Genomic DNA, 13,584 nt, shown 5'->3' on the forward strand with positions numbered 1-13,584 from the left:
CCAACTTCTAAAACGTTATTTGAGATCGAATGGTATGAATTATCAAAATATGATTTTAAAAAAATAGGGAGAAAGAATATCAAAGAAATGAAATATGTGCATCTGACGAGAGCAGCAATGTAAAATGACCTAGCAATAAAATCCAAGCTTACGAAGCCATAGACATACTGTATAAATCTAATGTATGCTATTTTTTTCCTTTTCGATGGTATTTCCATGCTTAGTTTTAGATGTTATCGATTACAACGATGAAAAAAGAAGATTTTTTTCAAAACACAAGAAATGATTAATGGTTATCAGTTCTTTTGAAATTCTATTTTTTTTTTCTCAAAAGGACATGTACATGTAGAGGGGAATTGTAATGAGACATTTTGTTGCCTTGACCCTTATGCATTATCCATCAATAACCACCGTTAATTAGCATCTTACAAATGTAAATTACAAAATATTAAATATTGTCAAGTAATGCAAATTATGCAAATGTATGCAAATGTTTAATATATAAGAATTTCCTCTGTGAAAAAAACAGACATATGAATTTAAGAGTTGTCAAATGAAGCCGTGATACTCACTTTATAAGACTATACAAATTGAATAATCTAAGGTAAGCAGGTAACTTTGCAAATTATTATTTTAAGAACTCTTTATAATGGATAACATAAACATGATTTCTTTATTCATTTGCCTGGTAAAACTTTTCATGATCCTTTCATATTACATTGTATTAATTACATGATTCTTGGTTTATTGATAAAAATTTTTTTAGCTGGTATAACTTTTATTATAAATTTATTTCTTATACAAACTGAATTATGTTGCACTTCTGATGATATGAAATTCCTTTAATTAATCACACTTGCCTCTTATCTGTCAATTTTACCAAATTCTACATTTTGTAAGAACGTTCTCCAAATTTTTCAACATTTTCCAAAACTATGAAATTATATACGACTACTTATATCAGTTCAGGTTCTTCTTCATTAAAAAAAACTTTTGCTGGATATACGTAACATGATGTTATGTAAAACGTATTTAAAAGACGATTATTTTTTTTACGTTCTTTTGTTTTTTAGAAGAAAAAAAATAAAGCACTATGTCAAATGTGACACAGTTGCTGTTTTTCCTTACGGTCCTCCAACTCCCGCATCTATATCTGACAGATGAGGTGCGATCTATTCCTTATGACTGGAACACACCAAAAGGACTCCAAATTTCTAACAATCCATTCAGTCCTAGTCGGAATCTTTTAAAGGCCATTCAGCAGAATCGTGGGATAAAGAGTTTTGCAGGTGAAGGTGAAGATGGGATACCGTTGAAAAATAGTCTGGAACAACCTGATATAACCAATATCCTTTCTAACGATCCACCTATTACAGGTTCCTATAGGAAATCATCTATGTCGAGAAGAAACCAACCAAACGTCAACAATTATGCACAAAATAATTTGATGTCAAATTTTGAATCAGCAACACCTCATAATGGCGATGATTCCAGACCAAATGGCATAAACTTTGAAGTAGAAAATGGATTTCAGGGTGCAGGTACATATAATCCACTGATGAACCCACATTTGGCGCGCAACAGAAATCTACCAAGGCCACCAGCAAGGTTTAGAAATTCCATTCGATCACCCTCGGCTCCACTAATCCATAATGGGGGTTTAAGGAATCAGCCACTCCCACGTACAAATCAGAATTTTCCATCACAACCAACGAAGATGCGTACGATATTTGAAAAGTTCACACAACCTGAACCTCTAACTCAACCTCCTGACCTTGAAGAATTTATTCCCTTACCATTCCAATCACCGCCTCCTCGAAACAAAGGTGATTTACCTCGGCATATACCAATGTCATTCCCGCCACCTTCTCCTGCTTATAAGGAGCGCTTACAACGTCAAGCACCCATCTCATTCCCACCACTTCCATTCAGAAATAGAGGCCACTTTCCTCGTCGTGTGCCCTTGCAATTTCCACCACCACCATATAGATATAAAGGACACTTTCTTCGGCGTGCACCTTTTCCATTCCCACCACCACCATTCGGATTTAGAGGATACTTTCCTCGACGTGGACCTTTACCATTCCAACCGCCGCCATTTGGATTTAGAGACCACTTTCCTCGAGGTGTACCGTTTCCATTCCCACCACCACCACCATTCAGATTTAGAGGCCACTTTCCTCGCCGTGTACCGTTTCCATTCCCACCACCACCACCATTCGGATTTAGAGGCCACTTTCCTCGACGTGCACCGTTTCCATTTCCATCCCCGCCATTCGAATTTAGAGGACACTCTCCACAACATGCACTGTTTTCATTCCCACCACCACCATTTGGATTTAGAGGCCACTTTCCTCGCCGTGTACCATTTCCATTCCCACCACCACCACCACTCGGATTTAGAGGTCACTTTCCTCGACGGATGCCCTTGCCATTTCCACCACCACCATTTGGATTTAAAGACGACTTTCCTTTTCGAGCCCCTTTGCCTTTCCCACCACCACCTTCTCGATATAGAGGCCACTTACCTCGCCATGTACCATTACCATTTCCAACACTGCGATTTGGTAACATAGGGCCTTTTCCAAGATCTATGCCCAAGCCATTAACACCATCACCTATTAGATATAGGGAAGAATTACCCCTTAGGGTAAACTCGCCTTTTCTCATACCGCCACCAATTAATAGAAGATACTTTCCTCCTCATGCAATGCCCCTTTTTCCAAGAAGATCACCAAAAATACCTCAACAGCTGATTGATGACCCAATTTTCTCATTTGATATGGCACCTTTTAAAAGATCACCCAATCTTCCATTTCATTTGCAAATGAGGGAAGGTTTATCTCACAGAAAGTTAGAGGATCCACTTTTTCGGCCATTAAAACATAGTCGACCTTTCTTTGGTGATTCTCTACCCGGACTACGACCTAATCAAGACTCAAGGCCACCGAATTCCTCGCCGTATGCATCACGTGACGATTTTCAACTACCATTTGATTTCGAGCGTCCCTTTCAAGGCCCACAACTTACTCTTTAGTTATAGATTGATGTATAATATTATTTGAGCTTGCTTTGTATTTAGTAGTTTTCCCCCAAAATTGCTCACTAGCTAGGAAGTGCATGTAGCTTCTAGAGAAAGAAATCCATAGAGACGCCATGTTCCAGGTTCATGTAGTTGTTTGTGTATGTTGCAAATGAATTCAATATCTTTTAGGTTAAAAAAATTATGTATGTAAAGATTTTCAATGGTTCATAATTATTATACTGTACTAGCTCTTTGAAAATTCTTTGTATTGGTGTTGAATTGCTTGTATATGTCTTTGTGATTGTGTGTTCGTATTTTTATTGAAAACAGGTTAATTAAACTTTATATTCAAATATGAATACACTTACTTGCTTTGATTGGACTTTCATGAATTGTAATTTAATTTTTTAAGTAAAAAAAATCAAAACATTAATCTTAATTATTCAATAGTAATTTCTCTGGCAGTCGACCTTTGAATTTCCACACAAAATTGAAATGCAACAAAATACTTTTTCTGAAAAAAAAGGGGAACCAGCCCCTCCCATTATTCAAGAGTCATATCACAAACAAGATTTTTTTTAACACATTACTTAAATGGCGAAGAAAATGTTAGCACCTTTAATTTCATACCAGCTGCTTCCATGTTTGTCCTTCTTCCAAGACAGATCTGTTGATGCATGTGCTCATAAAGAGCGACTAAAGAGAGGAGAAATGCCATTAAGGGGACAGTATTTAGGGTAAAGATGTTAAGAAAGACGGATTTCATATTGGTGTTGAATATTCTAATTTTGGCGTTATCTGACGTTGTTCTAGACTTCTGTGCTAAACTTAGCATTGCAAAAGCCTGTATTAAATAAACTTTATTTTCTTGGTATAAATCTTTAGCCCCCCCCCCTTTCTCCTGTCCCATCTGTTTTTTCTTGTTTGTCCTGTTTGTTAGAGTGTGAGAAGGAAATGGAAGGTCTTCCATGAAGTCTAGGAAGAATATTCTCCAACCAAATGGGGCTGAATTTATCTTGCACTTTTGTAAGAGGCTGTCTTGTTACCCGGCCGCTAGCTATAAGGAATAGTGTAGGCGATAAGGGAAAACCTTGTTTAACTATTTTTTTTTTTTCAATAAATGATTCTAGTAATAAGAGTTCTCTTGTTCATTAGACTTTGTACGATGTCACGTTTTATCACGTTGTAGATCTTAACTGGGATTCCTTTATATCCTAGTAGTTTCCATAAAACTTTTTTTGTGATGATATCAATTGCTTTTTCAAAATGGTTAAAGTTGAAGTGAAGTGATTGTTGCCACTGTACAAGTTGCTTATAAAAGATCGCGTAGTGCATTTTTTGGTCTGTGAAGATTCTGACCGCTCTTAACCTGGTTCGTCCATCTCTCAATACATTTTCTAGACTATATTAGATCGTTACCAGTATTTGGCCCATCTATTTAGTGTTCCTCTAGATCCACATGTATACATTATAGCTTTAGCATATTTTTTTTACCGAGTTTTACCAGATCTCTTTCTCAGAGTTTTTGCGATGTTACATAAGTGTTTTAATCTCCTCTATGGACAGCCAGTTCAGTTCATTTATAAAGTCTCTTTCCTGTTTTCAGTTATGATTGACCTCTTTGCCCATGCAGCTGCTGATATTTAGTTAGAATCTTACGTATTTGCAATTCTGTTTTTTGAATACTTGAATTAAATTGCTTGTTTCCATAGCTTCCTGCCATTTTTTAAGTGACATCAATCCATTCATTTTATTTAAAATCTTTTTGGCTAGGATTACATCACTTCAGCAGGGATGGGGGGTAATGGTAGTGTGTAAAGGTAATTGACGGTAATTAATTACAAATTTCGTTATAATTGAAAAAAATTTGTAATTGGCCAGATGTTCAGTTACATGTAATTGTAACTTAATTAATCGATTTTCAATTACATTCAATTACACTGATATTTAATGAATGCAAAATACCACCCTGCCTCCCCCCCCCCCCCCCCCGCCTCCCTACACACTATTCAAGAAAGTTTAAATAATTTTTTTGATAAAATATTTGGATGGTTATTTTTTTTAAAAGGATTTATATGCTTTCTTTTTTAGTGAAATTCTGTCTCCTCTTATGCATTTTCCTTAAAACTTGTTTGAATCAAAATAATTTCTCTGTGTATAGTTTACTGTAATGAAATCAACAATTTTGATTAAGCTTTTTTTATGCATTGACATTTAAAATATACCTATAGTGTAATGACTTCTAACCTTTTGTTTGCCATATCCGTTTACATCTTGTGTTAGAAGTGACTATAACAAGTGCTAATAATCAGTGCACTAAGGTTATGTAAATATTGACTCTTAACGTTAATAGATATTTCACACACATTTTTGACTTTGCATTTCAAATACTAGTAGTTTATCACATATTATCTCAAAACCATGAACCAACATTTAGAGATAGCTTAGAATGATGAAAAAGGAAACATCAAGGCAAAATACATAAATATCTTAGAAAGGTAATTAGAAAAAAAGTCATCTAATTTTGTAACAGATATGAAGTAACGTAAAAACATGAGTTATTTCATACTATTAATTATCTGTTGATTTCTGTACATATTCCCCAGTGGAAAGTATCTTCAGTGGTGCAGAAAAAAACTTTCAGACCTGATAGATGTACACAAAGTAATCGAATCTGATATGAATATAAAGGAACGTTCATGACTAAAGATTGAAGTGATTTCCTAAAATGTAATATTTAGTTTAATTATTATTACATTTGCAAAATAAATGTAATCAAATTTTTAAAATTACATTTCAAAGTCCTTGTAATAGTAATAATTTCATAGTAATTTAATTGAAGGTATTGGGCAAGTAATTGTGATTTAATTAATTACTTTCCTTTGTGATTGATCCCATCCCTGTAAATCACTAGTGTTTTTGAAAATGTATTTGTCATTATCCCATCATTAATGTTAATCGAGGACTTTTGTGGTATAGACTTTGAATTCTATTCTTTAGTTGGATTTCTACCAAAAATAATAACATAGACTATAAGAAATAAAGACATTTAATTAAATTTAACGCAATTGTATTTGATTTTTTATATAAATTTTATTTATCACGTAGCAGGAAAAATATTGCAATCAATAACATTCTCATTTTCCGGATTTTGTTATGCTGTCTTAGTCGGCTTTAAATTTTACATTAAATAGAATAAGAAAATGGCGTGGAAAACGGTGTACGACACCTTTTGGAGTGAATGGTTTTGGTTGCCAGAAAATGTAACATGGAAAGACTTAGAAAACAAAAACGATGGTTTATATTATCCACAGGCGAAAGATCTCTACATCCCATTTGTTCTTGCAATTGTTGTATTTGCAGTCCGTAAATGTTTTGAAAGGTGAGTCAAAGCATGTGATCGAAGGGTGTGTCCCGAGAGAACTCGAACGGAATATCGTACGATTTCTTCCCCAGCCACGTTTAGTAGCTAACGTTACAAGAAAAACTTAGATTTTATACAAAATGCATGAAGAAAACTTCATATTCTATAGAATGTTGAAAAGTAAGCCAGCACTGTCGTGAGATGAGCACATCAACCGGATCTCGATGGCGTCAGTCACATTCCGAATAGCCTCGGTCACAGTATATAAAACCGGCTTTACCGACATTAACACGTTACACATAAACTTAAATATATAATTTATACATAAAACTCTTAAAATTTTAAAATTAAAATTATATTCTTACTTTGAACTTATTTTATTAAATAATTCATTAAGGATTGGAAAACAGGCGAAGTCTTTATTGAGCAATCTACAAATCATACTATGGAATAACAATATTCATGTGTAACGGGAAACTTTGTGTGTTTCCATATTATCCCTGAGTTCTGTGATTTACAGTGACAAAAACAATAATAACGTTTTACAGGTTTAATAAGTTAACAATCAGATAACAAATATATAAATAACAAGTGAAATTTAGGGGTTGGTGGAAGATTATTACCTATATCAATAACGATAGATTTGATTCATGTCCACCGACTTCTGGTGCCTAGCTGGAACTGCGACAGGCGTATCACGGTGGTCAGGCCGGTCGCAGATGTTGCTAAGAACGGCCTGACCCACGCGCTGCGCCAGCAACGTTCCCGACTGAATACTATATGTAACGCAATACAGTTTACTATAGTAATAATTATATACAAGTATAATATAATAAATAAGCAAAAATAAATCTTCCACCATTACACATGTAATATTTTATGTTTTTATGGGTCTATTATTAATCACTTTTAAAAGTATATCAGGCCTCACCAGTGAGAGTGTAAATGAGTGAGTCACCTGCTGGTGCATTTGAGAGAACAGTCAAACTTCATTATCTCGAGCTCGATGGGAATGAGAAAAAACTTCGAAATATCCGAGGGTAAAATACTTAAGAAATATGTGGTTAGGACTTTCCCCAATCACTTTGGCATATCCATGGTATTGGAGGTATCCGTGTTCGAGATACAGAAGTTCAACTGTATTTCTTAATTTTAAGAAACATGTTTTGAGAAAAGAAATCTACAGGCTAGGGTTATAGAAAACTTGATTGAGAAAAGTAGTTGCATGTTTATATTTTTGTTTTACAAAAAGATATAAATATGTTTCCATCTTCTAACTTTTGCTCAGTAAATAAGCATCCCCTTCAACATGTTCAAGGTATTATATGCAAATAGGGCTATTTAATATGTATATCCCATATGGGCAACAAGTGTCAATCTGCTTAATATTTAAGAAGATTTTCTCAAAGTGTTTAAGGTGGAGAATGATTTATTTTCTTTGGTATTTTTACCATTTTGGCCAGATGGGATCCTACAGAAATAAAATGCCTGTAAAGATTTCTCCATTAGGCCATATCTTTAAAAAAATGTTTGTTTGTCCTCTCCTGACTGACTGGCTAAAAATGGCCAGACTCAAAACTTTTTTTAACCTCTAGGCAGGGTTCTCACTAGGATTTTGCTAACTTGAGTCCCAGGACTCAAGTTTTCTGAGAAGGTTGCGTCCCAGCTAAATTTGATGCGTCCCAGAAAAATTATGTTGAGTCCCAACTAAAATATTGCAGTATTCTTCCATCCAAACATCAATAAAAATCTTTATCATTTTATCAGTTTGTTTACGCAATATTAACATATTCAAGTATATAAACTAGTAATGCATTCAAGCCATATTCTAAAATACACGCGTAATCAATTGCCATAAAAATAACTTGGTGTTTATAAAGCTAAAATTAACTGTTGCATAATCAACTAGTACCCAAAAGTTGACTGTGTACAATCACAGGTGTCATGTGCAATGAGGCGTAACTAATCCTGTCGGTCGTCTGCACTGGGTGAAATTCACGAGATAAGCAAGCCCCATTGTGTATACAAGCAGTAATTATGGTTTCTGCATGTAGATAACACTCAAGATTCAAAAGTGTTTTTTTTTTTAAAGTTTGGCATGCGACACTATTATGACTGGACTAATAAACATGAAATATCTTATGATCAATCCCTGTTTAAAAAAAGTGAAATAAGTACAAGAAAAGTTGTTTCTTGGATAAACTTTATGATAGTTACATGAAGGTTTCGATTAAATATTTCTTTGACAAATCCTAACATCTAAATTCCCCGTTTTCGAAATCTCCCGAATTTTCTCGCTAACGAGGACGCGTCCGATCACGAGTCCGCGGACGCATCGTTTTTAAGAACCTTGCGTCCCAAGGAATTTTGCTGCGTCTAGGACGCAGATTCTTGCGTTAATGAGAACCCTGTCTAGGAAACAATATTTTTTTCTTTTCATTCCTGAATTTTCTCAACCCATCAACAAATATGTTGAAAGTTTCTTTGAAAATTTTTTTTGCACCTACCTACCAACCTAGATAGTATTTTTACCCTGAGTCGGGAGGGGGCAAACAAACATCATTTTAAAGATGGCCTTAATGCTACTTGCCATATTCTTCATCTACAATTCTGAAACATCTAAATTTTTATAGATCTTTGAAGCACAGTTGCTTTTTTTTTATTTCATCAAAGTTCAAGAAAGCAAAAAAAGGTCTTCAATCATTAATTAAACCTGAAGGCTTAAGTCCCTTTGTTGTTTGTCAGCAATGAAAGTCAATTTAGGGGACTACCTTACACCTAATGACCAGTGTCAATAAGCAGTATGGTTGTAAAATGTAAAATATTAACAACTGTTAAAAAAGCACTAAATATATGTTTAGGGTTAAAGAATTCAATATACCCCCAAACATCAAAACATTTTATATAGAATGCATGCTTCACATACTTTGACATGTCAATCTTTTGTTCTGAAAACAAAATTTATGTTTGTATAAACATTGTACAATGTACATGTATTTATATATTACATGTCCTAGGGCAGAAACATAATACTGTTGTCTTTTTAAACACATTTTTTTTAAAATGTCACTAAAAGTTTTGTACTGCATGATTTAAGACCATTTAAGGGTCACCTGGACAAGCAGTTTATAGTTAATTCTATAGTAATTGAAAATTAATGGATTGATTATTATTGAGAAGTATTTGCCATTTTTGGAAAAGGTATCACAGTGTTTGAAAGGGACATCATGAGACAATGGCACAACTGTCAAATATTTTAAAATGGGCCATTTTGAAAATGAATGGTCTATCTATATATTCTGAGGAGCATTTTGAAGAAATAACAAACTGACAATCAAATATGAAATAAGCAAGAAATCACTTTTTTTAAATTCACTAATTAAATCTAATTTTACTTGTATGCAGTGCAGCATATTTAAAGGAACCCATATACAATAGGATTTACCCATATTTTTGGATCAGTAACATCAAAGTTTGATTGAGCATTGAAACCGAGTGAGGTGTATAATGTAGTGACGTATGGTATGTTGTCCTATAATCATGATAATGAGTGCTTCATATAACGGGAAACATTTTTTGACAGGTACGTTTTAGCCAATGGAATTTGTATTAAAATGATCATGCATTTTAAAACGAAAGTAAAACAATTAAGAAAGTCGTGCTCAAAATATTTCCAATAGACGTTGCTAAAAATTGAATGGGCACCTTCGCACCACCAATGGTTGCTTTATTGTGCCAATTTCACTTCAGTGTGACTATGGCACATGGCACAAACCCTTCCCAATAACTGGTACAGTGTATCAGTAGTTATCGATTGATATCAGTTATTGATTTGAGAAATGCATGAGGACAGAGAAATTTTTAGTGTCTTAATTTGTTTATGTTTTCCTCATTGTAAATAACAGTTTAAAGTGCAGGAAAGCCACAGGACTTTTAAATCTTTGTCTGGGGATTATTGGAAAAAAAAATCTAATTAAATCAATCCTTTATGTGTTTAAATACATACACGGTACGTCAACCAAAAAAGTAACAGTGTTTTTATTATGTGTGTTATTCTTATAATCTTTAGTTGTTTTTGTTTACATTGCAATTTCTTTAAGTATTAATTGAAACCGTACTGTGGTAGAGGATTTACCAACAATTTTTATCATCAATGATCATGTTATTTGATATTGCTAACTAGGTGTATGTGTGAAATTTAAAAAAAAAATGTATTGTTTGGCCATCAAACAAAATCCATAGATCAATGAAAACCAGAAATAATTTAAAAGTGCACTGCGCTCTTCATTAATTGTTCTTTGAAAGTTTCATTATTCATGTTATTCTTATCATGCTGTTTAAAATATAACAAGGTAAACAAATTCTGAAAAATATAATATAAAATTGATTATTAGGGCCCCGCAAGGATTTGCGGGTGCCCTATAGTAATCACTCTGTCTGTCTGTCTGTCTGTCTGTCTGTCTGTCCATCTGTCATTCTTCCATCCACAAATTTTCTGTTTTTTTTCTAATAACTTTTTTTAGGGTTGACCAATTAAGTTCAAATTTGGTATGTTGGTTGAATAGGCAGTAAGACATATTTTGGTGCTAAGTTTGGTTCTCTATGTCATCCGGTTTGGAGCTGGGGTGGTGGGGTAGATTTCTTAACTTTATATAAGAGTGAATGGGCAAAGAGAGATAACTGCTGAGAATGTTCCTATTGTAAACTGTGAAAGGCTGCAATGAGTCTCTCGGGATTAATTATCTTTCCTCTTGAAGAAAATCCAAAGCATTTATCTTTATATGCCACATTGAGATTAATTAACACCTCTGTCTGAAAATGAAGTTTGTTTTGAAGTTAAGGTCAATTCTGAATGATGTTTACATTCTCTGAAATGCTGATTTAAATAATATTCATACTTTATTTTGGTAAAATACACAATGAGTTATGATTTTCTTGAATTCTAAAAACAAGATATAGATAAAAATATCGTTTTTATTATTATTTTCTTTTCTCTTTTTTTTTCTGCCTTATGTAAATTCAAGAATACTAATTATTTTAATTAACAGGTATTCAGATAATAACCTAATTCTATCATTGCTGAAAAAGTTCTCATTGTAAACTTAATTAGAAGAAAAGGTTGAGAGAGCAGTATAATTAATCCCGTGGGTTTGATTATCTTGCTGGTTTGCAGAATATTTTAGAGGGTTATCTTTCTGTCACTTTAAGATTAATTAACACCTTTGTCTGCAACTGATATTTGTTTTGGAGTTAGGGTCAACCCTGGGCGATATTTGCATTCACTGAAGGCTGGCATTTTAGAAAACACATGCTTCATTCATTTTTAAATATACATTTAATTGAGTTATTATAGATATGATGTTTTTTACTGCCTTATGTAAATACAAGGATACTATTTACAGATTGTTGGATATGTAGCAGTTGCTGTTGCTTATTCTTTGTATATTTGAAATTTTTTTGGAATCAAGTAAAATTCTCATCCCCTAATCTGCACCCTTATATTTCTAACCCTCGGCGGGGCCCTTCCTGACTGGTCAGATTTCTAGTTAGAATAGCATATTTACATACAGTTAAACAAAAATTTTTTTCACATCATAGAAAATATGACTACTACCACTTGAACATGTTAAACAAAGAACTCTGGATGAGTAGATATTTTAGAATTAGTGATTGTGAAAGGTTCATTCATCTAAGAGCTACTAATAATCAATATGTGTCCGAAAGAGAGTGTTTTCGCAAGTTCAAAAAAGTTCACTTTTATTGAACTTGGCATGAACAAGGCATATGCAGGGCCTCAAATGAAAAGTATGGTTATTTTGCATAATCTGAGCAACACATCTAAATACATAATTTATGCACAACGTCAAGTAGTCATGTTATATTCATTGGTATAGAATTTCATTTAAAAAATTCCATTTTTCTTATGTTAGGGGGCTTAAATGAAGGGGAACAGGAAATTTTTATTTACATATTCATTATGTACACACATTTACACAATCTTGCGTACCAAGTTCTTGAAGACTGGAAGTATTTGGTGCAAGTGGGATAAAGACCTGAGTCAACAAGCCCAGTGATTCAAATCCTAGACACTCTCATATTTAAATTTTTGATGTTTTTCTTCAACAAATATGAAGACAATGAAGTACAAAATGAACATGACTTTTTATCTTTTAAGTACTCCCCCCCCCCCCCCCCCCCCAAATAAAATAATGTCATTAAAATATTGTAAAATATGCATAATAGAAATATCTTTTACTTCATTCTATTTCCAAGAGAAGGCAAATTTTTATACAAAAAAAAAAGAAGTTATTTTTCCAGACTCTGTCCTTGAGAGCTTTGTTTAGTATTCTGTCAATGACTTTAAGGATTAAGGATTCTTGATACATGTTCTTAATACAAGAGAAATATTATGCAATCAAGTGGATTAATTGTTATGCTTTATCTTGAAACAGGACTTAGGATTATTTTGTTTTTGTTGTTTTAAGTACATTAAGCTTGAAGATTACACTTATACATATATAAAACTGTGCCATTCGATCCCCTCTATATACTTCTTTCCTCTGCCTAAATAAGCATTATGATCATGTGTTATATAATATTTATGATATTTCAAAATAGAATATTGATTTATAGATCTGTATAAATATCATGAGTATACATGTAGTTAAGTCTTTAATTAAAACCACAGAAAAAATGGTTTGGTGATTGAGTGGATCAATGCCCATTGTCGTTAACCCCCTCCCCCCCCCCCCCCCCCCCAAAAAAAATCATTTATTTATAGAGATTTCAGTTTTATTCTGGCGTACATTAGGTTGTTATACAGGGTTGTCCCTAGGACCCAGGGGCCAGGGAATTTCCCCACCTACAATATCGTAATCCCCGGTTATTTTGAGATTCCCCTAAACCCCCTGTTAAGGAATGAACCGCAGATACCATTCTACTTTTCTAATATCCCCTGCTATTTCAATTCTTAGGGACAAACCTGTTATAATACATGTAGTAGTGGTTCATATGTCACTTTGTGTGCGCTTGCAAAAGTTCTTTAAAAAATGCTGTACGTTCTTCTGTGTGTAACATATCTGGAAATTCAGCTCTGAATTATGAATAAAAGGATTTATTGTTACATGGAATGGGATAAGAGCAAATAAAGAGTAACTTCATAAGCTAAAGGAACGGCTTCTAAAAGAAATCCAGT

At 33.6% G+C, this 13,584-nt stretch overlaps 2 protein-coding genes across 6 annotated transcripts in view; both read left to right on the forward strand.

Moving 5' to 3' along the window:
- Positions 1 to 559: 559 nt before the first annotated feature.
- Positions 560 to 3,374, forward strand: LOC133193650 (uncharacterized). 2 transcript variants are annotated; one of them, XM_061329605.1, is made up of 3 exons: positions 560 to 604; positions 1,074 to 2,345; positions 2,406 to 3,374. In XM_061329605.1, exons 2-3 carry the CDS (start codon positions 1,094 to 1,096, stop codon positions 3,035 to 3,037), a joined length of 1,884 nt encoding a protein of 627 aa, XP_061185589.1. In that variant the 5' UTR covers positions 560 to 604; positions 1,074 to 1,093; the 3' UTR covers positions 3,038 to 3,374. The 2 variants fall into 2 exon arrangements, with proteins under 2 accessions (XP_061185589.1, XP_061185588.1); XM_061329604.1 differs by having other exon boundaries at positions 1,074 to 3,374.
- A 2,854-nt stretch (positions 3,375 to 6,228) lies between these two features.
- LOC133194052 (ceramide synthase 5-like) overlaps positions 6,229 to 13,584 on the forward strand; it is a 48,058-nt gene continuing 40,702 nt past the window's right edge. For all 4 annotated transcript variants that reach the window (XM_061329983.1, XM_061329981.1, XM_061329984.1 and 1 more), the window contains exon 1: positions 6,229 to 6,407. In XM_061329983.1, the coding sequence (XP_061185967.1) occupies positions 6,229 to 6,407 (179 nt within the window). The remainder of the gene's footprint in view (positions 6,408 to 13,584) is intronic.

Source organism: Saccostrea echinata, unplaced genomic scaffold (assembly GCF_033153115.1).
Source record: "Saccostrea echinata isolate AGI-Se365-2 ecotype Australia unplaced genomic scaffold, CSIRO_AGI_Sech_v1 ptg000028l, whole genome shotgun sequence".
NCBI classification, from domain to species: domain Eukaryota; kingdom Metazoa; phylum Mollusca; class Bivalvia; order Ostreida; family Ostreidae; genus Saccostrea; species Saccostrea echinata.

Excerpts from the sequence above, each read along its gene's own strand:
- LOC133193650 (XM_061329604.1), top strand. The coding sequence starts at position 1,094 with ATGTCAAATGTGACACAGTTGCTGTTTTTCCTTACGGTCCTCCAACTC.